General features: G+C 56.2%; 2 protein-coding genes across 25 annotated transcripts in view; one reads left to right on the top strand and one right to left on the bottom strand.

The window, feature by feature from the left end:
- The first annotated feature begins 3137 nt into the window (after positions 1-3137).
- Positions 3138-7662, top strand: LRRC26 (leucine rich repeat containing 26). The gene is made up of 2 exons (XM_064677264.1): positions 3138-3875; positions 4771-7662. Exons 1-2 carry the CDS (start codon positions 3332-3334, stop codon positions 5028-5030), a joined length of 804 nt encoding a protein of 267 aa, XP_064533334.1. The 5' UTR covers positions 3138-3331; the 3' UTR covers positions 5031-7662.
- Positions 7494-24376, bottom strand: part of GRIN1 (glutamate ionotropic receptor NMDA type subunit 1) — a 39222-nt gene continuing 22339 nt past the window's right edge. For 2 of the 24 annotated variants that reach the window (XR_010435509.1, XR_010435511.1), the window contains 12 exons: positions 24206-24370; positions 23798-23916; positions 23081-23193; positions 22468-22616; positions 21438-21595; positions 20914-21075; positions 19076-19185; positions 17881-18026; positions 16005-16256; positions 15143-15253; positions 11695-12316; positions 7494-9167 (listed from right to left, as the gene is read on the bottom strand). Coding sequence is in view for 17 of the 24 variants with exons in the window: in XM_064677244.1 (XP_064533314.1) it covers positions 9099-9167; positions 15143-15253; positions 16005-16256; positions 17881-18026; positions 19076-19185; positions 20914-21075; positions 21438-21595; positions 22468-22616; positions 23081-23193; positions 23798-23916; positions 24206-24370 (1554 nt within the window). In the remaining 7 variants the exon portion in view is untranslated. The other 22 variants (XR_010435513.1, XR_010435514.1, XM_064677251.1 and 19 more) reach the window with 19 other exon arrangements.

The raw sequence follows: 24376 nt of genomic DNA, 5'->3' as shown, positions 1-24376 counted from the left end.
TGACCCTCTCCCCACAAACAGGCACATACAAACCCCACTGTTTTTCCAGCTGTGCCTTGCTACCTGCATGGCTTTCCCTGCCTCACCTGCCTGATCCCACACCAGGGTGCAAGGGCAAGAGTCCAGGCAGCTGATCTGGGTTAACAGAGGCCAAACAAGGAGCACTAGGGTGACACTAAAACAGCTCTTGGGCAGGGCTTGGTGTTGCTTGGGCAGCTCTTGTGATCCTTCCTCAGAGCCCATTTTCTGCATCTGTTTTCCAGTGTTGTTTATGAGTTCTTGAAATAAATACCTCAGCACGGGGATCCACGGATTGCCCCTGGGGGCTCAGCAGAGGACCCCAGCCTGTGCCTCCCTGGGGATGGCAGGGATCTCCATGCCCCCTGGGCAGTCCTGGTGCTTGGCTGTTCCCTGCACTGGGTGCCAGGGCTGCAGCTGGAGGAGTCCATCAGTCATCCCATGCACAGCACCCACCCTGTGCACAGCACCCACCCTGTGCACAGCACCCAGCTGTGAATGACACCCACACCGTTCAGGGCACCCGCACTGTGCACGGCACCATGCACAACTCTGCCACTTGGTGTCACCTGCCATAAAAAAGTCACAGCTGAGATGTTCCCAGCAGAGCTCAGCCTGGGGAGCTCCAGGGGAGACAGAAGTGTGTGTGGTGTGGTTCAGAGACTCCATGGGAGTCCTGCCTTGGACCTTTAATTACATGGGGACACACAAGAAATTAAAGCCTTCAAGGAATGCATAAGAGCCATCACTGAGTCTTAATGCACCTTCTCCTCTATCTTCATTTTGCCCCAAATACACAATGGTGGGTGGTGGGAAGAGTGTGGGAAGGGCCCACCCCTACCCCAGGCACTGCTCTGTACAAAGGTGCCAGCAGGGCTCTCTGCTCAGCCCAGCACCTTGGGTCCCAACTTTCCAGCAGTGATGGGTGACCAAGCCCATGACTTCCTGTCCCACACCCCTGTTCTTGCCTCTGCACTCCCACTCCTGCTCCCCTTCATCCCCCCAGCACCAGAACCACTCTGTGGGGCTTGACCCTTGCCATGTGCCTCTGTGCACGTTCCCCTGCTCCCAGCCAGTGGCTGGTCACTGAAGGAGTTGATCGTCCTCTCCATCATTTCACTCTGGGAATGGTTTTGGCACCCTGGCTGGGCACCCTGGTTTGGCACTTTGGGCAGAGCAGGGCCAGAATTGAGCCCTGTGCCCTGGAGGGCTCCTCCATCAGCACAGGCCACCCAAGCTGTCCTTGCAGAGCAGGTGCTCCGGGCAGCCTGTCCTGGTGCTGGCCCCAGGACCAGGCTGTGCTGTTCCATTTGGAGCCCAAAACCTCAGGAAGAGGCATCATGGAGGGGGAGCAGGACACCAGTGAATGCTGCCCTGGCTGGGAACAGGGATCTGGGCTCTTTTTGCAGGTGCTGAGTCCCCCTGTTCCAGAGAAGGGACAGGGACAGACCCATGCTCTGCCAAGCACTGGCAGCATATGTGAAGGGACAGTGCTGGGGCACAGGACCCCAACCTGCTATTGCAGTGGGGTGCAGCCAACGTATGGAGAACAGGAGTGAGACTAGGCAGAAGCAAAGGATGATGTCTGGACATGGCTCTGACAGGGACATCTCCCCTGCCATGTGCCATCAGGGTGACAGCAAGGGGCTGGCAGAGGAGCTGAGATGGGTTTTCGGCCTCCTGGACTCTCTGAGCACAAAAGCTAGAAATGATTTTGCTTTTAATAGTGGTTTGGGTTATTTTTTCAATGATTTTTACACTTCTCATCTGATTCCAGGTGGATGTAGGCAGTGGGCAATGCAGTCCCTGGGGAGTAAGAATGTTTTGGGACAGGGTTCTCTAAAAATTCAGGTCTCCATGCAGCCCATAGCTGCAGGTGGGATGAGCTGGGCCTGCAGCTCCACGTGGCAGTGGGTTGGTGCCCTTGCTCCAGGGCTGGGCTGGGCAGGAGGATTCCTCTGAATTATTTCCGGATGGGGATTAATGCAGCAAACTGAGTTTGCTGCAGGATAGATAAACAAACCAAAGCTTCTCGGGAAGCTATTAATAAACCATCTGCCTGCTGCTTCTGCCCCAGATCTGGGAACATCCTGGTTCTGGCCTGGGGTGCAGCTGTGCCCTGCCCTGATGCCCTTCCAGCCCCTTGGCCATGGGGCAGAGGTGACAGGGATTCCTCCAGGTCTGTGACCACCAGGGTCCGAACGAGACAGGGGGTGTGAGGGTGTGAGTGGGGGCTGTGGCCCTGCTACAGGCCCCTACTCCAGACTGTAAGTGGGATAAGCTGCTGCTAGCCCTGTCTCCTGGTCTCCCCATCCCTGCTGAGCTCTGCCAGGGACAGTGGCACTGGGAAGTGACACCTCTCCTCTTCAGCCTTCTGCTGCAGGGCTTCAGGCAGCTTTGAACTGGAGCAGGTGTAAACAGGGTGGGGGCAGACTTTGAGCCCTCTCAAACTGGCACTGCCGTGCCAGGGTGAGGGTAAACTGGTTTTGGGTGGCTACAGCCCAGCAAGCTCACCTTTCCCATGCATTGTCATCAGGGGGCTCCTGGGTGACCCTCCACGTGCACACAGACGTGACCCTGTGGGGGAGGAGAAGAGTGGCCCATGGGACCCTCATCCCAGCCCTCCTCATTTTGACATGGCTGGTGATGTCCTGCCAGGGGCAAACAGAGCCTGGACAAGGGCTGGGCTCACTGGGGTAGCCCATGTCTCCCAGCAGAGCTCCCCACTGAGGACCCCTGGGCATGGTGGTACAGCACAGAAGATGGGGTTAGACCTGTGGATGGTATGATTCTGTCCCACTCAGCCAGTTACAGGGGTCCTGGGCCCACACACCCCTCTGTACATGGCTGGTGAGGCAGCACACCCACGGGGGATGCCCCTGGAGAGGATGGAGGCCAAAAGATGGATCTGGCTTTGCTTATTTTCAGCTCTCCAGCTTGCAGCATACACAAGCAGTTAATCCCAGGCTACGCAGAACTAGCTGCTTACCTGGCTGGAGCAGTGCCTGGCAGAGGGAGGGACGAGGGCACGGCTCCACACCTTGCCAGGGCAAGCATCACTGCAAAAATATTTGCTGAAAAAAGTTCAGCTCCACCCCGAGGAAAACCGGGTCCGGGAACAGAGCCTGATCCAGGTTTACGGCCGGGCGAGCGGGGAACGCGTGTGGCTGCAGGAGCTGAGCGCGGCACTGCCGAGCAGCTCCACCAGCACCGCCGCGCTCAGCCGAGGGACAGGGGGCTGGGCAGGGCATCGGGCACTGGGGAACCTGTCCTTGGGTAACCGCAGGTCGAGGAGCCCTCTCTGCTCTCTGCCATGGGCTGCTGGAGAGTCCTCGGCCCCGTGCTGCCCCTCCTGCTGCTCCTGCACCCGCCGCCCTCGCCCGCCTGCCCGGCCGCCTGCCGCTGCTCCCCGGGCGAGGCGGACTGCAGCGAGCGGGGCCTCCGCGAGGTGCCGTGGAGCCTGTCGACCAACACCAGCACCCTGTGGCTCGGCTACAACTTCATCACCGTGCTGGGGCCGCACTCCTTCCCTCCGCTGCCGGGGCTGCGGCAGCTCAGCCTGCCCCACAACCGCCTGGAGCTGATCCACGGCCGGGCGCTGCTGGGGCTCGGGGCGCTGCAGGACCTGGACCTGAGCCACAACCACCTGAGCGTGCTGAGCCCCGAGACCTTCCTGCCCCTCGCCAGCCTGGCCACGCTCAACCTGGGCAGCAACAGGCTGGGGGAGCTGGAGCCTGCGTTGCTGAGCGCCCTGCCCCAGCTCCGAGCCCTTCTCCTGCAGGACAACCCCTGGGTGTGCAGCTGTGGCATCCTGCCCCTCTGGCGCTGGCTCAGCCTCAACAAGGAGAAAGTACGAGGTGAGTGCCCGGAGTGTCCCCAAGCCCCCACCTGCTCCAGGCTGGCTGGTCACCCCGGAGGAGCTGAGGCAGGACCTCACCTGGCTCCCGAGGGCTTGGGTGGTCAGTGCCCTTGGGGTACATTGACCTTCCCCAGAACCTGTCCTCAGACCATGGCAGCTCCTGTGTCTGCTTAGGTGGACACATCCTTGGGTCTTGTACCTGGTGCTCACCCTTTGACCTTGGTCACCAGCAGGGATTGCCTGGAGGGGAGGGCTGGGCAATGTCCCAGTGACAGGCACCCAGCGCTGTCCCCAGCAGTGGCACCAGTCCTGTCACAGGGAGAGCAATGGGCACCTGAGGGGGCAAGAGGAGCCTGTCTATCAGGCTGCTGACCCAGCTAGGATGCTGTGCTTTCAACCCCTTCCCCAAAGCCTTCATGAACCTGGTTCTGATCCTACATTTCTTTCCCCATGAGCTCCAGTGAAAGACACTTCTGCCAGCAAGCTTTAGCTGCCACTTCTTCCTGATTGATTCCAGCTCGAATGTGCGTCTGCACTTATGCTGGCTGGGACATTCTGTGACATCTCAAGCCTGGCTGCTGAATGCTCCCTACATTTGTCTCCTGGGAACCAGTCCCTCCACCTTGTCTGCCCTATCTGCCATCCTGCCCCAAACCCATTTTCCTATGCCCATCTCCCTGTCCATCCCACTCTCTGGGGCTCAGGACGTAGATGATCCCTGAACTCCACAGCTCCCTTTCTTTGTACCCTGACATGGGTGATCTTGATCAGCCTGGCCCCTGTCCTCCTGCCCTGGTCCCCTCTGTCCCATACAGAACTGCCATCCCCCTATCCCCGACACCTGCCTTTCCCAGATGCTCAGTGTGCCCACCAGCACTGCTTTTCTCTTCCAGAGAAGAGTTTGCTCCTCTGCAGAGTCCCGGAGCAGCTGAACCAGTACCCAATCATGGCCTTTGGGGATGAGTCCTTCAGGCAATGCCAGGAGACGTCACTGTCCTCCGAACAGTACATCACCTTCTTCATCATTGGACCATTCTCCTTCATTGCCAGCATCTTCTTCTGCACCTTCATGGGCTCGGTCGTAGTGTTTTACCACAGCCTGCGCAGGGAGTCCCACTGCTGGAGGAGACCCCGCATCTGCAGGGTGCACTGAGGCAGGATGGCCAGGCTTTAGCCCTGAGCAGGCTGTGGTCCACACCCTTCTCCAGCTGGCTGCACCCACCTGTTGCAAACATGTCCCAGCAGACCAGTGAGCGGAAGATCTGTCCCTGGAACTGCTTTGGTTTTTCTCAGAGTCCCCAGGACAATTCCAAGCTCCCTCTGCCCCGCTGCTGGGAGAGCAGCCTGCAGCTCAGCACCCTGCGGGGCATGGGCTGACTGCAGATGTTCTCAGTGTTTTGGGAGCTTCCCCAGACCACCCTCAGACCCTTCCTGGGGTTGTCCAGGTGATCCTTCTCCCCCTGTCCTGCCCCTTGTGGTGCGCAGTGGCCTCAGCGTGCTTTTCAGGATGCACCACGTGCCTCACTGTGCCTTGGGGTGCAGCCTGGGAGCCCCGTGCACATCTCAGAACACTTGTATTCCTCTAGGCACCCCAGGAGTCACCATTTGCCTTTTGGTGCAGCCCAGGCTGCCCTCTGTGTGCCTTTCAGTTTGCTCTTAATCCCTCCTTGGGTCTTTTGGTGCCCCCAGCACTCTCTGTCTGCCTTCAATGACCCCATCAGTCTCAGGGTACCTTTCCATGCCTTCCAAACTCCTTGGCTTGGCTTTTCATGCACCCAAGCGCCATTTTTTTGGCTTCTGTGTCCTGACAGGCATTAGTTTGCCTTTTGGTGAACTGCAGAGCTCCCCATGTGCCTTTTGGTGCACCTGAAAATCTCTGTGTGTTTTTGGAGCATTCCAGAGCCTTCATGAGGCTTTCAGACTACCCCAGAGCCCTCATGTGCTGGCCAAGGACAGGGCTGGTTGCAAAAGATTTCTTTTGATAGGTTTTTTTCATTGAGTCAGGAATGCTGGAGCTGAGAAGGCTCAACCAATAACCAAGATCTAGAGTAAGACTGAAGGTTACAGTGAGGGTTGGGAAGAGCCTTGAGCTTCCACTGATATGGTTCAGCAGAGGAACTGCCAAAGGATGGGTGAGGCTTGCAGTAATTCCTCCCCCAATAGCTTTCCCTAGGCTAAAGCAGGCCAAGGTAGCTCAGTGATGGGAGTGGGGGCAAACAAGCCCATGTGGGTTTACAGCACAGAGATGCAGCCCTTAATGCTGCCTCACCTGTCATCACCCACAAAACAGGGCTGGGGCTGCCCCTGCACCTCCCTGCCCTGCCACCTCCTGCCCTTCCCTGTGGAAATGCTTCTGGACATGCTTATTGTTCATACTGGGAGATGGCCTGGAAGGATCTGGAGCTGTGCTCCAGAGGAAAGCACAAGCTGGGTGACAAAAACAATCTTTCAAGGAGAAGAAACAGCCCTTTTTGCCTGATCTCGTACCGACTGCAAGATGGTCAGAGCCACAGTGAGATGGCTGTGACCACCAGCTCCCCTTCTTCACTCGATCTCAGCAGGAGCTGTGGACCAGCCAGGGATGTGGCAGGTCAGTGCATCCCTCAGCAAACTCTTGGCAAGGGTTCAGTAAATCACACAGAGAATAAACCAAATGTCACCTCAGCTGTGGCTTGCTCCCATTTTTATTTTCAAGAGAGAAACCAACCCAGTGGGCTGCCACAGTGCCAGATTCCTACTTCCTTCTCTGTCGTGGGGTGTGGGGGCTGCAGGGAGCAGCTCCTCCACTGCCACCAGCCCTGCACCTGGGAGCTCTGCAGGACCTCTGGCAGGATCATCCTCTTGCCTGTCCCAGGAGCAATACCAGTTCTCCCAGATCCTCTCTAGTGACAGCATTCAATCCTTCCCAAGTAGTCTTGGGCTTCCCATTTGGAGCTAAGACCTCACTTGTCATCCTGCTCAGCCCCCAGAGCCCTGCTCCTCCTCCCAGACCACCCTGAGGCTGAGCCCACCATGAAGGCTGGGCTGGTGGTCTCGGCATATGGGGACTATTCTGTCAGTGGGTGATGTTGCTTCGGTTCAGCCCAAGGGAGCTGCCTTTCTGTTTTGCAAATCCCTCAGTGGAGCCTCCCTATGGATGGGCTGATATGTGAGGACTCCCCCAGAGGCTTCACCCCTGTGGTCCATCCTCTGTTCCCAAAGGCTGGCCCCACTGGCAGTGCCCCACACTGGCTCCCAGGAGATGGGAAGCCCAGCAGTGGCAGTGGACCATTTTCCCTGGAATGAAGGTGGGCCAGAACCAGCTGCCATGCTGCTGGTGTTTGGACAGCTCCGGACTGTCCCCATCCCCTCACTGCAAGGCCTGTCCCCCTCCTGTGGCTGTTCAGGCTGTCTATCAGCTGAGTATCCCAGAATGATGCCAGTCCTTCCCTCATCTCCTCTGTAGCTCCTGGCCTTTCTCCCTGCTGGTTTCTCCAACCCTTCCCGTCCCTCCACCCTCCACTGTTTGCAGACCCTGCAGTGGGGCTGGGTGAGGTTGTGACTCAGCACAGGGCTCCCTGCCAGCTTTGCCAGAAGCCAGAGACAGAAAGAGGCACATGGCATCAGAATAAACCACTTCATGATCCAGTCTAGACTTTACTGAGCTCTTGCAAAAACTCGGTATTAATGTTACATTGACGTATAAAGTAGAATGGGTCCAATTTCTCAGCTGGAGCTAGATGAACTAGATGGAGCCACAGCAGTCAGTGGGACGATGCTCACAGACCTCAGCTGCCGTTTGAAAATCCTGCCTGTGGGGCTGCTTGCCCCTGGGGGAAGCCCTGTCTGCTTGGCTGGGGCAGGGAGAAGGCAGTTCATGCCACTGGGGCTTGGTACCACATTGCAGGTGGGTTTTCCATGTTTGCAGGAGACGGAATATGATGCTGCCTGTGCATGTGCAGTAGCTGCTCATCACCAGCCTGGCTGGTGCCAGATGCTTCCCCCAGTGCTGGTGTCTCTGCACCCACTCCCAGAGCCCACAGTGAGGGTGCTCAGAGGTGCTGGCACATGGGGGTAGGCTTGAGGGGAGGAAGGTGCAGGAAGGAATGGCATCAGCCTGGCTTGTTTGGTTTCCTTCTCCTGAACTGTGATCTGGTTTCCATCTGTCCAGGTTCAGGCAGATGCAGCGCCATGAGTTGAGGCTTCAAGGCTGCCATGGGCGCTACTGGCAAGCTGGAACTACAGGTGAGGGTGGCAGGGAAGCTGGCAGTGCCGGCTGTGTGCCCCGACACTGCAGGCAGCAAGCCACGACCAGCCAGCAGCATCTCTCCTTGCATTGCTGGTGCTGAGGCAGTGTGGAGCTTGGGTAAAGGTCAGTGCAACCATCCAGAGCCATTCCTCATGGAAAATTCCTGGCTAGGAGAGCTACTGGGTGAGTGCTACATGCTGGCCATGGCCAGGTCCTGGGGGTGTCTTCTCTGCAGGAGAGGTGGGGAGCTGGGACCTTGGCTGGCAGCACGCTGTGGGCTCCAGGGTACCACAATTAGCACAGGAGCATGGGCTACAGGGTGGGAGTGCTCCTGCTGCAAACAGACCATGGACAGGAGCCAAGTCACAGCCCGGAGCTGATGGGAGGGAGGAGCAGGGGGTCATACCCTGCGGGGAGCAGAGCACACATCTTCCAGCCCCTGCGGCAGACGTGGGGGTCACTTGGCACAACAGGAACATGTGCCCAACCTGCCGAACCACACCGGCTGCTCCAGCTACTCAGGACCAGCACGTTGCACTGGAGCCCTCCAGGTGGTGGGAAACATGGAGCACACGTTTGAGGGGCCGTGTGTGCTGAGAAGCCTGCAGCCTGCACAGTGGAGCACGTGTTTGTGGTCTGGCACCAGATGTTCCCCACTACTATGGGAGAGCAGGCACCATGTGCCTTCCGCAGTCCTTTCCCCTTGCATGGAGCCAGTCAGTGGCAATCCTGATTATTGTGACTCTGCTTGGAAGCAATATTCTCTGTACAGTGGAGTCCAAACTGTGTCCTGGTTCTGCTGTGCGTTCTGGGGCACGAGCATGGCAGCAGGCCTGGGAAGGGAGGGAGATATACAATGGAGTCACTGTGTATGGATGAAGGATGCTTTCCTCCCATCTCACCCGGAAGAACCCATCAGTGTCCCTTGAAAGGCAGTCCTGGCTATGCCTTCCTACTGTGTTGGGCAAGGACTGATGGCCCTCAGGGAGAAGGTCACACCACAGTGCTGACTGAGGGGTCGGAGAGGTTGAGCTGGCCAGTGATGTCGGTGGGGTGATACTGCTGCAACACACAAATAGACAGACAAGGAGAAAGAAGTGTTAGGCAGTTCTGGCTCTTGTCCCCACTGGTACTTATATCCCATGTGTCCCTACGGGATATCTCTTGGGGGTGATGCAACGCCCCGAGAGCTGCTGCTGGCTGAGGTCCCCTTCCCAATGCAATTGTGCAGAGGTCATTGCAGACACTCTCCAAGCACCCTAGAGATGGGCAGAGGGGACACCCAGAAGCGTGGCGCAGTTTCTGCGGAGCGTGGCTGCCACGTTGCCCTCTGAGTGAGCCCCTCTCCGCTCTGGGAGGGCTACAAAACAAAGCCTGTGACTCATCAGCCCAGCCCACAGCTGAACCTGTGTTTGGAGGGTCTGGCTGGGTTTTGGCACCTTTCTGATGCCAGATCAAGCTGTGCTTTGAGGCCAGGGCGTTTCACCTCCTTGCTTGAATGACTCTGCTGTGACTATCCTTTCATGCAGGTGAGATGTGTGGTGTAGTTGGCTTGTGATAAAGTGTGGCATTGATTGCTAATGTGAAAATACAGCCTGTGGTGGGGATGTGGCCTGGATTTGGTGTTCTGTGCTCCTTGTGGATGGGGGGGCTCAGCAAACACTCCCTGAGAGAGACCTCCCCCACTGCAGTCCCGTTAGCAAGCAAGGGGCAAGAAAGAAATATCCACCAATGGGCAAGAAAAAAAAGTCCTTCCTCCCTGGGCAGGAATTTGCAACTGGGCATTTATTTCTTCCCTTCCTCCTTTCGTACTCCCTTCCTCTCCCAGTCCCACTCTTCTAACTCCAAAGCCTGGACTGGTAGCCCTATCCAGCCCTGCTGTGAGAGCAGGTGACAGGAGCATCCTGTGCTGCTGTCTGGGATCCTCAACCTGTGCCAGGGCAGGAAAGGGTCTCAAGTGGGTCTCGTGTGCTGCAGTGTAGGCCCTCTCCAGTGACATTTTCCCAGCCCTTGCACCACCCTGCCCATGAGGGCTGACGTTTTGAGGGGCTCCCGGGAGGCTCCTCAGAGATGGGACGTGACCTGCCCCGCGTTGGTCGGTGCTGTCTCCAGTGGCCTCTGCGGTGCTGCTGGCAGCTCTGGCACTGTGGCTACCCTGTGTGCTCTACGCCCTGCCTCCTGCCACAGGGAAGTCTGGGAATCCCCCCGTGTGGGGCTGCCCAATCCAACCTTGTGCTTTACCAGGACCTCTTGGTGGGGAGCAGCTGGGCCGGAGCCAGGAGCCATGTGCTCCCATCTCTCCGGTACACATGCTGGGAATGAACTGACACCCAGGGAGCATCTCACAGGATCATCCTGTCACCTAGGGGGCTAGCTAATATTCCCATGGAGCCTCTGGGAATTCCTCACCGTGGCCTTGCTTCACTAAGGGGTAACACCTCGGCCATCACCTGTTGGCACGGAGAATGGCCGGGGCCATCCTGACACCACTCTGCCACCCTGGGGGGAGCTTTTTGTGGCTGTTCATCAGCCCAACAAAAAACACCCCTCTCCCAAAAATGGGTGCAGCCACCCCCTCCTTGTGAAAAATTTGAATTCCAGGCTAAATGCACCGTTCCCATAGCAAAACTGCTGAGAGGTGTGTGCTCATGGGATGGGGCTTGACTCCCGCAGGGAGGAGAGGTGACTGGGAAAGGGGAGAGGCCGGGTGAGTCACTGGTGGAGAAGAAGGAGGAACTTGAGATACAAAAATGAATGGGTAGAAGAAAGGTCCTTTGTTGAATATCCTGCCTGATGCAAGCGGGGTGGAAAAGCGTTGTGTGCATGTGTGAGTCGTGTGCCTGGGTGCACGTGTACGTGTGGCGTCTGTGGTAGAAGGCTTGGAGGTCTAGCAGGGCAGGCTGGGGCCTTCTGGCCTCTCTGCACAGCTCTGGGGGTGGGCATCACTAAAATAACCAAGTGAAATGGGGAATCTGGCCAGAAAAATTAAAATACAAGAGCATGGCTTTTGATTTGAAAGCATATCTCCTCCAATCACAGAGTTGTCACAGGGTAACATTCTCATTTACTGGTTTTTTTTGTTCATGCATGCAATTTTTAATAATAAAAATTAAAATTAAAAGAAAAAAAGAAAAGCAAAAAAAAGCAAGAAAACGGTCATATCAAAATTATGTTAAAGTAGGACTAATGCTAGAAGCACATATCAGTAATTTAGGGTAAATTATGTTACAGGGATGGTGCAATAATCCCCAAACCAAACATCATAAAGCCAAGAAATTAATCAATATTAACCGTAGAAGAGACTCAAACATGTTAAGGTATGGAAGTGAAGTGAAGGCACCAAAAACTTTAAATGACAACCAGGAAGAAAATATAGACAAGAACTTAATGTCTTTAAAAATGACTTCAACCTAACTGGGCTCATATGGTAGTCCCTGGCTAGTGGAAGAGTTTTCTGGAAGAATTTTGGTTTGTCGTTGTTTGTTTTTTTTTTTTTTTCAATTAAAAATTAGGATTCCAGCTAAATGCAATCTTGCTGTAGAAAATATCAACTTCCCTTTAAAAAAAAAAAAAGTTGTCTTTGACCTACTTTTGGTTCTTTTGGGCCAAAAAAAACTAGGCTTTTTTTTTCAGCCAACAAGCATTTGGCTTTGGGACAGCTTCACTGAGAAGGTGACCTTTTCCATGAAGCCCCTCGGCTCTCGACCAGCTCTGGCACCATCCCCACGGCTGCAGGGCAGCACCGCCGGCAGCGCCGCGCCCTTGGCGGTGACGTGGGACGTGTGTCGTGCCGTGCCTGGGGGTGCCCACGGGCTGGCAATGTGTCTCTGCGGGGGCTGCCGATGGCTGGGGGGGCGGCTAAGGGACCTGTGCACCTCGTTACGTGTCTGTAGGAAATGTGCCGGCTCGGAGGGTGTCTGTGTGGTTTATGCGTCTCACATGGCGTCTGTGGGGTTGCAGTATCGTGGGTGGCTGCGATGGATGGCAGTACGTCAGCTCTGCGAGTGCTATTCGAGTTGCAGGAGCTGCCTATGGGGAACACATGCATCTCCTCCTGGGGCGGTGGGGATGATGTGCCGCGGAGAGGCTGTGCAGCTCGGGTGATGGTGGGCGCTAGGACGTTCAGAGTGGGGTGGTAGCTTCCCAGGGCTGTCTTGGCTCCATGGTGCCAGCCTGTCTCTCTGGCACTCCTGAGGGACCATTCTGCAGGGCTGCAGAGCAGAATCCATTTTTAAAACTCCCGACAACGAAAAGGAAAGAAGCAAGGCCACCAGGTCTGCGTCTTTCGCTTGCTAGCCAGGAGAGCCTGTGGGGCTGGGGTCAGCCTGGCCTTCCAGCCCCATGGGCTCTCCAGCCTCACCCATCTAAGACCTGGTGTGGGCCTGTGGCTCTGATGAACATCATGAAACAGAGCACCTCGCTGCTTTCTTGTCTTTACAAGGACCCCAGGCAACGTGCCCCAGCATGCTATGTACTCATGGGGCCTTCCACAGCAGGAGGGCATTGGGGTCTCTGGGCCAGGGCTGCTGCACAGAAGTGGAGGGCACCAAGCGCAGGCTGTGACATGAGCTGGTGGCAGCACCCTCCCGCTGGTCGCTCATCCCGCAGAGCAACCAGCAAGTCTGCCCAACATCCCCACAAAGCTTGCTCCACCGTGGACCTCCTGCAATAGCCGGACCTCAGAGCTGCTAGACTCCAAGTTGGCCACGTTGGCTTGGATGTTGACCCCAGTAGCTTTTTCTTGACCCAGCTAGCCCAGTTCCCTGGGGAACGTGTCCTGGGACCCTGGCCACGTCACTCCATGGCAGGCAGAGGACTGTGACAGGCTTCTGGGCAGTGGGGAACAGTTGACCATAACTGCCTTGCAGATGCAGCTGCCCCCAAAGTGGTGACCATCTTCTGGGATGAGTGTGGTCATCTCCCTCCGCAACTGGCCTGTGAGCAATGTGCCAGGAAGAGCATGGACAGGACCCAAAGCACAAGGAGCCTCAGGCTGTGCTGATCCCCACCAGGCGTGGGAAGGGGGAGAACAGTTCCACAGCTCACCCATAGGACCTCTGGTGCAGGTGAGCCCTGGATCTGGTCAACTCAGGGCATTGGGTGCTCCTGCTGTGGGGCAGAGAGGGCTGTGGGCTGCTGTGGTGTAGGGTGGATGCCACACTGTGGAACAGGAGCAGGCCCAGGATGCTTCCCTGAAGAAGGAGTGGTATGGGAGGTACCAGGGATGCCACACGCCAGCTGCCCCATTGTTCTTGGTTCTGCTCCTCTCAATGAGCCCACCAATGGAACTGGTCCCCCCAGGTGCCGAGGGCACCATCAGGCTTCTGCTTTCCCAGGGCCGGATCCCTTGGTTTCCTAATCATGGAGCAGTTCAAACACATCAAAACATGGGAATCTACCCAGGACATGCAGATATTTCTGCAATTTTTTCTCCCTTTTTTTCTCCGTGCATCCCATTTCTCTTCCTCATCCTCACTCTTCCCATCTTCTCTCCCCTGCACCACCCACCGCATCTCTGTCTTCTCTCCCCTGGTTGTGATTCAGGCCACCAAGACACAACCTCTGACCTCCCTGCAGAGCTGCTCAGGGGGTGCAGCAGTGGGAAGAGGGCATCCCAGATATGGGAGCATCACTTGGACAAGGTGCCACCTGGGGAGCATGGAGGCAGTGCAGGAGGGGACAGGGATGCCTGTCTTCCCCATGGGGACAGAGGATGGGTGGGAAGAATGTGGGTCCCCCCTCATGACTTCCAGGCTTTGAGGTGACAGTGAGAGGAGCACTTTGTGTGAGGTGGTGGCAGTTGAGCCCGGCCGAGGGCTCAGCTGTCCCCAGGGACGCGTCCCAGGGGTGCTCCAGGAGTTTCTTGGCACAGAGCCTGCGCTGGTGTCAAAGGCAGCCTCCTCCATTCCGCACACAGAGCCGTGGCCCCGAGACCCCCTGCGGTATCACATGCTGCTCCCCGGGGCGCCCCAAGCCTGCGGCTGGGGACGGGCCACCCCATCATGGGGGGCCACATCTCCCCGCCCTGCCACCGTCCCCCCGTCCCCGCCGCGCCTCGGGCAGCCTGGCGGGGAGCCTGCTCTGGGCAACCCTGGGCAGAAACCCGCCGGTCGCCCCGGGGAGGTGGTTTTGGCCAGCCCATCGCGCCAGGAGGTCGGGCAGCAACACGCAGCGGGCGCTGCCACACGAGACAACAGAGTAGCCACAGTGCAGAGTGTCATACAACAGACGGCGACATGCAGAGGGACACGGCTCAGTCCGACAGACCAACAGCCCAACCTGACGCTGAAGTGTCTGAAGCTCCAGCACGAGCAGACACATTTGCACATTTGGAAACAGCTGGCTTTAGAGGCAGCAATTTGGAAATTTTCTCTGGTTACATGACAGCAGTGGAAAGCACAAGTTTGAACCAAGGCTGGGTCTTTAACAACCTCCACTTTCAAGCCTTTGTATCTCTTCTAGAGCTGCATTACTGCTGACAATAACCAGAGACAGCTGTCACTCCTGTGCCCAGGACTACATCCCGAATGCTAATCGTCACAAACAAAAATCACATGTAGAGAATGTGACACGCATGGCTCTCAGTGAGGTGACACGGTGCCCAAATTAAACTGGGGTGATTGTTTTTAGGCATACAATGACAAACAGGTACAGAAACACTCAGGAACAGAAAAAAAAAAAAAAAAGAAAAAAAAATGTCATCCGTTTCAAGAGGTCAGCACCGGTAAGGTGAGCGAAGCACAGAGAGGAACATCAGAAATCATCCAGGCAGAAAGAAAACAAAAAAACAAAACAAAAACTCAGTTGCATCTCCCAACTCATCACAGGACTCCAAGCCACCTCCTGCCTGCCCTCCAGGATCCCAGCATCCTTTCAGGAACACGGGATGACTGACTCACTGACTGACTGACTGGTGACGAACATGAGCTATGCATGTACACTGGCAGCTTCGGGATGGGTGTGTGGCAGTCAATGGGATGGCAGAAGAGAGAAAGAGAGAGAAAGAGAGAGGGCAGAATTGTTCTTCTTCCTCTTACCGTATCCTTGGAGGACCTACGTCTCTTGAAGCTGGAGGCCAGGGTGGAGGTGATGGACCTAAAAGTGGCTTTCTTTTTAGGGTCAGGTTCTGCTCTACCACTTTTTCTATCCTAAAATGAATATGTATAAGTAATTAGATCTCTAGTGTGTTGTTGGAAACTCTAAATCTATTTGAATACTGCCCCATGTCATGGCTTTCATTTAGGTGAGAAAGCTACTGGAGGTGTTCTGTCACTCCCAGTCCTCCGAGGGCCTCCGTGACCCATGGCTACGGCACAGCCACCACACTGATACAGCTGCCAGGGGCCGGCCTCACATCTGGAGTGCTGGAAACCCCTCTGGGGAGTATCCCTGCTCTCCTGGGTGTCTGTGGCCAGGCCGGCACAGCTGACCTCGCTTCCTGGGGATGCTCTGCCTGGCGCCCTGCCCCTCGCTTCCACCGCTAGCCTGGCTGGACAGAGATGTGAGACGCTGCACCTACCACTAAAAAAAAAAAATTGCTCAGGGCCTTTTCTGAGGCTGAATCCTAGTGCCAGAAGAGAGAGAGAGGACTGCATTGAAAGAGAAGTCATTGTATGAATATTCTGTAAAAAAAAGTGTTCAAAAATTCAAATGACGCAGTTGTGCAAAGCCGAACGTGGTTGCTGGTGGTGGTTTGGTGGTTGTTTTTTTTTTTTCCAAAGTAAAACAGGCTAAAAAAAAGAAAAAAAAAAGAAACTGGAAGAAAAAGAAAATTAAAAAAAAGATAAGGAAAAGAAAGGGAGGAGGCAAAGCGTTAGTGCTATGATGTTGTCGGGGTCGGGATGAACTCAAAGAGAAACAGAACTGAAAAATGTAGGCGTTGGAGTTAGCGAGTCGGACCTGGTTGGCGCAGGCTGGGAGCACCAGCCGCCATGGTGCGGGGGCAGCGAGCCGAGGGGACCGGCCGCGCTCGGCGGCGGGCGCTGACAACGATTCCTCCCCAATTGCTTTCGTGCCAATGAGTGTGACCTTTCCGACGGGGGACGGAGTGACCAGGTCTGGCTCTGCTACCGCACGGGGGTAACCAAAATGTATCCCGCTGGTGCGTAGAGCATGCTCGGGGATACATTTGCTCCTCCTTCTCAGTTCTCTCTTTTGCGGACATGCACAAACGGAAAGGAAAGCAAGATGAATGGAATGAAATGTCTTTTTCTTCCATGGCATCTCAGGAAATAGCCATGGCAAAACTGTGATCCCAAAAAACATTATTTTTGTTTGTTTTTTTTAACAAATAAATCTTTCCACTTGCCTACCTTCTAGCAATGTACCAGATACTAGTGCTCTGACGTTTCCTCCTGTGGAAAAGTCTTACAATGTCAAACGGCTCTTTACCATGAGGCTGTTTACCCCCACAGGGCAGCATGCTTTGCTCACAGTCCCACAGACTCTGCCCAAGGACCCAGTGCAGTATTTTCTAGAAGGTTGGCAAGTGAAAAATGGCAGTGCGACTAGTGTGCTCTGTCCCAGCAGCCTTAACCCCCTCGGTGCTGCTGCTTTTTGGAAGCAAAGGAAAAAAAAAGATAAAAAAGGAAAAAAAAAAGTTGAGAAATGGCTTTTCCGAGACTCTTATCAGCGAACTGAACTCAGCGAGCTCTCAGGATACAGCAGCCCAGCCTCGTGCTCCCCTTGCTGCTCTCAGGCAGGTCACTTCCACCCAGGCAGCCCCCCCCAAAACACCCCAGCCAGCGTTGCTCCCCCAGGGCCACCGCTCCGGGCTTCTTTCGGGCTCCCCGAGCCTCGTTCTCTCTCTTTCCTTTGCTGGCTCTGCTCTGAGCGCAGTCTCCTTTAGTCGCCTAAAGGATCTCTTGCTCTTTGAACGCTGGTGCTTCCCCAAGGGAAAAAACCAGCCCAGGCAATTCAGACAGAGCCTCCAGCTGCTCTAAACTGGGGTTCAAGGGCACTGTGGGGCTCAGCCCCAAAAGCAGCAGGGAAGTGTGAGGCTGGTGGCCCACAGACATATCCATGGCTCAGTGTCACTGCCAGACAGCTCTGACACTCCTGGGCTTCCCTGCCTGAGTGGCACAGAGGGGTTCCAGGGACAGAAGAAGTCGGGAAGAACAATGGGAGAGGCCCGCGGGAGCCTTGGCACTGACAGGGACTGGCATTGCTGGCTCCCGTGTGGGGAAATGTCCTTGTCTCCAAAGGACAAGAGCACGCACCACCTCATTTTGGAGTCGGTCCTGGGTGTGACAAGGGCTACCGCGCTGTTGGGGAGCAAGCAGGGAAGGGTAGGTGATAGAAATTATCCCTGGAGCATTTCTCCATCTGAGCACCGGCCAGGGATGCTCAGTGGCAGCGGATTGACCTCCCCCCATCTGCTGGTGAGCATGGCCAGAGCTGGACAGCAGGGCAGATACCTGCAAAGGGAGCCACACTGGCACTGCCTGCTCGGCTGGAGCCAAGGCTCCAGCACATGTTCCTCAGCAGAGCAAAGTCCCCATCCCAAGCTCCACTGGGGGCATTTGGGCCCCACTATCTGTCCCAGTTGGAGCTGTGCACAACACCTCCTGGGAGAGACGGCATGGGCCACGGGCAGCTCCCAGGGACGAGGCACTACAGCCTGCTGGGCACCCAGTAATGCCCAGCTGGAGTTTCTGGGGTGTGGGGTGGGGGACAGAGGGCCCCATGCTAATCCACAGCTCCGCATTCACTGATTTTGGTGAAGGAATGGAAAACGCACCTGGTGGAGATTTGCTCTAAAAACGGTTTGTCCTACCTGCAGGTTTTTCCTCCACACATTAACGGCCGCAAACGCCAGCTGCATCTGCTTCCTCCGCGCGTCCTTATGCCTTTTGTAAGCTATTTCTATGAATATTAAAAATATCCCGGCAACAATACCTCCAGCCACCAGCATAAACACACCTGAAATAAGCAGGAAAGTTACAGGGGGCAATAGAAATTGCAACATGACACTTCATTTCTTCTGTATCACGCCCAGCAACAGGAGCATTTGCCAACCCAGGGTTCCCCCACCATCCCCCCTAGTCCTGGAGGGGCCGGGGAGGGGAACACAGCAGGTGCTGCAGGGTGGGCACTGCAGTGGTGGGCAGAGAGGTGGTGGGGTGCTGGATGTCTATGCAAGCTCTGGTTGGGCAGGGCACTGTGCTGCACCAGTGCTGCGTGCTGGCTGCTGCACCAAGCCCCTGGGCAGACCCCCACATGGGACTGTGGGGTCACTTGCACCAAAACCCGGCTCTGGTACTTCAGTTTGTCTTATTGAGAAATACAGCCATGCAGAGTGCTGTCCTCAGACACCTGCAACCCTCGGGGCTTTGGAGTGGTGTCTTGAGGAGACAGAGCAAAACGCCCCCTCTGCCCTGGCTGGTGGTGCTGGCGAGGACGGGGTCCCATCGGACACCCCTCATCCCTCATCACTGCACTGGCTGGGTGTAGGACCAGTAGCACCACATTGCTGCAAAGGAGACCCTGTCTGGGGGTTCTCACAGCCTTTGCAAAGGGGGACCAAGATAAAAACCCCTCTGTATCCATTATCCTCATCCTGCCCCTGCCCAGGGCTCTCAGGGCTGGGGGGCTATCTCTCGCCTCCAGCCCCCTCTTGTAGCAGGGTCCCCTCTTGCCCTTCCCAAGGCACTGCTCCCCTCTCTCTGCCTTGGGATAGCTCTGATTCCACAGTGACAGCCCCAGTTTGGCCAGAGCAGAGGGAGGGGAGCAGTGCTCACAGCAGGCAGCCCCACCGGTGAGAAGGGCACCCAGGGAATGTGGGGTAAGCTTTGTGGAACTGTTTCGAACACGGTGGAGTTGGAGGCCACCACAGCAGCCTCCCAGCAGTAGGGAAGCACAGACCCAGAAGAAGCAGAGATTTGGCCCAAGAGGAAGCCCTGGAGAGGAGAGTGTCTTGAGTGAAAACAGGCTACCCAGTGAGGGGGAAGAAAGAGGTTTGCAGAACAAACCTGCCATATTCTCAAAGGTGAGTGTTGCTGGGGCATTGCTACGGGAATCACACTCTTGATACCTCACCCAAGTCTTGTCCAAGTCCTCCATGAAGCCGTTCTCGTGGGACCTGGAAGCACAAGGAGACAGGACAGAGTAGTCACTGGGAACCAGCAACAGGCAGCTGGGGCACACGTTGTGCTTTTGTGCCCCCTGAATTAGGAATCTGCACTTGCCTGCAGCCCACAAACAATAGGGACCAAGGATGTGCTGGCTGCGTGTGAGCGCACACATGTGTGATCTTTACCTGGAGAGTGTGTGTATGGCCTGTCTGCAGGGGTTGCCAGTACTGCATGTGCTCACACTCCCCCTGCACACAGCAGGGCAGTGGGTGTGAGCAGGACCCACAGCTTCCTAGTGCCAGTGCCCCTGGGGCAGCTGCGGGGCAGCCAGCTCTTGCCAAAAGAGCCACGTGTAAGCCACATGTAGGGTGTGTTGCCACGGAAAGGATGGAGCTGGCAGGCGCAGGCAGTGCTCAGAGAGCATTTAGAGAGAGGCTGAAGGGAGTGGACATGAACCATGTCTCCCAGTTCCCTTCTGCATGTTCTCCCCACCTGCCAGGGCCACCTGGGAGCCCAGGCAACGCTGACCCCAATCCTTTCTGGGGATGCCTAGCACCCTCTAGGTCATGGCACTGCTGCCTGGCAGCTCCCCGAGGTGCACGGTGAGGGCTGGGACTCCCCAGCAGCTTTGTGTCACAGCTTGGTGTCACAACTTGGGAGGAAACAAACTAAACTGTGTCCCCACAGTGCCTGTTTCTGCCTGAATAGCTTGTGGGGATGAAGATGGGGCACAGAGAACACATCTCACTACAGGCCCCCTGCACTTTCCTCTCTGTTGTTCCTGGCACATCCCCACTACCTTCCTGGGCCACCTCTAGCCTTGGGCTTCCCCATCCTCTCCCAGGAGGGCACCGAGGACCCCTGTGGCCTCTTCAGGCTTCTCACATTGTTTACTCAAATCCCATCTGCCACCCATCCCCATGCTAAGATCACCCCACAGATGGGGTACCATGGCTCCCTATATTGCCCTGTGTCTTGGTCCTGCCTGTGTCTTCCACATCCTGCCTCTCTTTCTCAGGTATTTCATCTCTACATGTTGGGCACGACTGTGGTGGCTCCTGATCCTGTCTCTCCTAAAAAGAATCTCACATGTCTGTCTCTCTCCACCTGCTGCTTCCCAGATGCCTGTTCCTCCATTGCCACATTCCTCTGTCTCACACAAGTGTGGCATTTCCAAAGTAACACAAGGCAATCCCTTTTTACCCATAATACCAGGTTGACTTGTGACACCCCACACTGCAGGCTGGTGTAAAAGCCCTAGTTGGACTCAGCAGGGGTCCTGACATATCCCCGCCTAACAGGAATAGTCAGAGTTGAAAGAAAAACCCCTGGCAGACCAAGGGGCAGTGCCATGCTGTCAGGCTGGCTGAGCCCACAAGGAGAAGTGGGGAGATGGCAGCACTCACACCCTGCTCACCGGGACCTGGTGCCGGGTGGCCCCAGCTTTCTCTGCCAGCTTTCCCTACATTCCTGGACAAGCCTGACTCCTGATCCCTGCCCTGATCTGCTCTGCCCTCCCACCACCTCCCTGCTGCTTCCCCAGCCCTGCAAGCTGGAGCTGAAACTGTGGGTGCCCATTCTGGTCATTCCATGTCCCCTTTGTCAGGAGGGACATGGCAGCCCCCAGCACTCCTGTCCCTGCAGAGGATGGGGGAGCAGTGCCTGACATGAGGCTACTTGCGTGCAAGCACATGCAGCATTTGGGGCAAGCCCCCCACCACGAGCTGTGTACAGACTTGAGGATGGCCAGGGAGACGTTCTGCTTCCACGGGCTGTCCTTGCGCATCCCGATCCCGAAGCCAGAGCGGAAGAAAAGCTCCCCCGTCGTCACCAGGTCACACTTCTGGGAGGCTTCAAACTCCAGCACGGCCGAGTCCCAGATGAAGGCGTGGAGCTTGCTGGACGGCGAGAGAGGACAGACAGGTGAGGGGGGCAGCCCAGTTGTCTGCAGCCACTCTGGGAGCAGCGAGGGTGCTCCCAGCCCTAATTTAAGCACTGAAGCCACCCAGACTTGCACAGAAGGAAGAGCAGAGACCAGAAGGGCCAGGGCTCCCACTGGGCGGCTCCCCACATAGACCTTGTGCTCTCCACCCAGGGACCTGAAACGCACTAAGTCTGGGAAGATCCCACTCAGCACCAACTGGGAGGTCCCATCAAGACACGCTGTGACTGCAGCTCCCTTGGCCCTGCTTGCTCCACCCAACTGCAGCTCCCTGAAATGCCTCCCAGCACGGCCAGACAAGGTGCTGGCCCCACTCACTTGTCCCTCACTGCCTGGATGGCTTCGGCAGCGCTCTCGTAGTTGTGCTTCTCCATATGCCGGTACATGGTGCTCAGCTCCACCTGCCGTCGGAAGTAGATGTCCACGGAGCTCTGCTTCACCGTGGCGTAGATGAACTTATCGGAGGGGTTGCGCAGCTGAAAGGCAAGGACAGACCCTGAGATCAGCTCAGCTGGGTAGGTCACGGTGCTGCTAACACCGAAGTTGTGGGTTTGATTCCCGTATGGGTCATTCACTGAGAAGGTGGACTCGACGATCCTTGTGGGTCCCTCCCAACTCAGAATATTCTGTGATTCTGTGACAGGGCTGCTGTTTTTTTCTGTCCTTCATCAGCAAAACTGACTCACCCCAAGGCCATGTTTCCTAATTTCCCACCTCCTTCAGAGACCTGTTTCCTAGAGAAGACCTTGATCTCCTCAGAGGATGCCACAGGGCAGTGGATGCTCTGGGACAGTGGTGGGGGAGCAGGAGACAATGTGGGACAGGAACACTGTGGCACTGAGGGTGCAGGAGGCTGTGGGTGCCATGGGGCTGGCAGTGCTGTGGGCAGAGGATGCAGCAGGGTGTAGGACACTGTGGGTCAGTGCTGCTGCAGGGCACATTCCTGCGTGCTGGGGCTGATAAGCCGTGGCTGTGTCCTTGCCAGAGCAGGAAATGGATTTGAGGCATGTGGAGAGTATTGACTGCACCACAGGGACAATTTCATTAGTTATAAGTCATCCATAATTAATTGTTTCCTCGTTGGTTAGTGGAGGCTCTCCAGCAACTGGCAGGCAGTTTGACTGCATAGGGGCTATTCTGGACAAGCTTTTTCTTGCTGATCCCTCCCCATGTCTGTCCATTCCCACCCAGTGCAGGGGCCCAGACCCACCAGGATCAGCCCATGCAGAGCTTGGTTTTGCCCCCCGGTACAGATCCCAGCCATGGTAAATCAGGGTTCTGGGAACTACAAGCCACATTATATGCCCAGAAGTGGGCAGGGAAGGGGAAAGCAAGTGAAGGATATTACCCGGGGGTCATTGATGCCTGTGATTCTCTCCTCAGGTCGGTCTAACACCAGGAAGGCTGCCAGGTTGGCAGTGTATGAAGCCACAATGATCATAGCAAAGCCAGCCCACACCATGCCAAGAATACGGGCAGAGAAACTCCGGGGAGCACCTGGGGGGAGAGATGAGAGATCAGACTGGTATGACAAGAGTTTGGCTTGGTCATCAAAGACACATCAATCTGTGTGAGACCAACGGCAGCTGCAGACATGCACCATCTATCTGCTCTGCCAACAGCTGTGCAAGGAGCTCTTGCATTGCCCAAACCAAGAGAAACCGAGCTCCTTCCAGGGCATGCTGTGTCCCATGCTTAGTGGGTGGGTAACTCTGGCAGGATACACAGCAAAGACAGACCTGTTTTCCCCACTGATGCTGGGGGTGGAAGGATGGCCCTCACAAGTGCCACAAGTGTGTCACACTCAGCATTACCAATCTTCTACCAGTCTGCTCCAGGGAATGATGTCCCCAAAGGGCATCAGCCTCATCAGTGAGAGGCTTCTCCTCCAGCCTTCTCAGCTCAGGGACAGGGCTACAGGGCTGCAGGGCAGAGCAGTCCCACTGTGTGCTGTGACTCACCTTCTCCGATGCCCGAGTTCAGCAGGACCCCCCAGGAGAACCACATGGCTGAGGAGAGGGTCAGGGCATCTTCCTCCTCCTCCTCACTGTTTACTTTGAACCGGCCAAACGGGCTGGAAAACAAGAAAAAGAACTTCTCTCATTTCCCTTAGCCTGGTTTCTGGGGCTCTCCACTGTGCCCTCCTAAGTGTCCTGATGCAGGCCTGTATCACTCAATCCTACAGACTGTGCCTGTGTCCCAAACAGCTTTACCTCATCATGTCCTACTGACTTGCACATCCCCAGTGCTGAGAGGCAATCTGTACATCTCACTCCGGTACCAGTCCCATCACACTTCTCTCCAGATCAGAAAGATGATCTGATCCTGACCAGCTTGAGCCTCTCCCACTGCAACACGGAGGGTTCACTGCAGATCAGCCACCAAAGTGTCTGGGCACAGGGCTGAGGTGGGAACAGGTTATCTGCCCTTCAGAGAAGCTGTCATAGGGCCAAGGAAGGGCCAGAGGAAACTATCTCAGAGGAAACTCAGGCAGTCAGCAGGGACAGGAGCCTCAGCCCAGGGCTGGTGAGGCAGAGAAGGTGGGGTTAGTTCCTGTGAGAGCCCCCCAAAGGGCTGCAGGGCTGTCCCTGAGCAAGACACTGCAGGGACCGAGGAGATGGTTCCCAGGAGCACCTCCCTGTCCCCTCCAGCTCTTGGGTGGCCCGAAGTGCACTCACCTGAATCGGTCTAAGAGGTACAACATCACTGCCACCACGTGCACGGACAGCCCCACCAGCAGCCAGAGGGTGCTCTGGAAGGGCTGCATGAACGAGTCCAAGGTGCTGCGGGGGATTTCCTGGCACACAGAGAGAGGTGAACAGTGCTGGCACCCACCACACCCACATCCTGCCCGTCTGGCTGGACCCACAGGGACCCCTGCCCTGCTCTGAGCTCCTCCTACTCAGCTACACAGGAGGGGTCAGGGTGGCAGAGACAAGACCCAGCACTAAATCCAGTCTGGAGGTTGAGATTTGCAGGGGCAGCGCAGGGGGAACCGGGCATGGTGTGGGCATGGCACTTCTCTGCAGTGTGGGGAGCAGGGGACACCTCCCCTGTTCTACAGAACATCCCACCCCAGCCCATACCTTCTTCACAAGGATGGTGAGTCCCTGGTACTTGAAGGGCTTGGAGAACTCGATGTACTGAGCCCGTTCGTTGTTGATGGTGAGGGGAGCCACAATCATGTCTGCTTGGCCGCTCAGCAGCTCCCCCATCATCCCGTTCCACTCCTTCTTGTTGCTGTTGTTCACCTGCCA

Source organism: Pseudopipra pipra, chromosome 20 (assembly GCF_036250125.1).
Source record: "Pseudopipra pipra isolate bDixPip1 chromosome 20, bDixPip1.hap1, whole genome shotgun sequence".
NCBI classification, from domain to species: domain Eukaryota; kingdom Metazoa; phylum Chordata; class Aves; order Passeriformes; family Pipridae; genus Pseudopipra; species Pseudopipra pipra.
This window is presented reverse-complemented; position numbering and strand designations above follow the sequence as displayed.

Coding starts and splice junctions, on each gene's coding strand:
- LRRC26 (XM_064677264.1), top strand. CDS start 3,332: ATGGGCTGCTGGAGAGTCCTCGGCCCCGTGCTGCCCCTCCTGCTGCTC. Junction 3,876..4,770: donor CAACAAGGAGAAAGTACGAG/GTGAGTGCCCGG, acceptor TTTCTCTTCCAG/AGAAGAGTTTGCTCCTCTGC.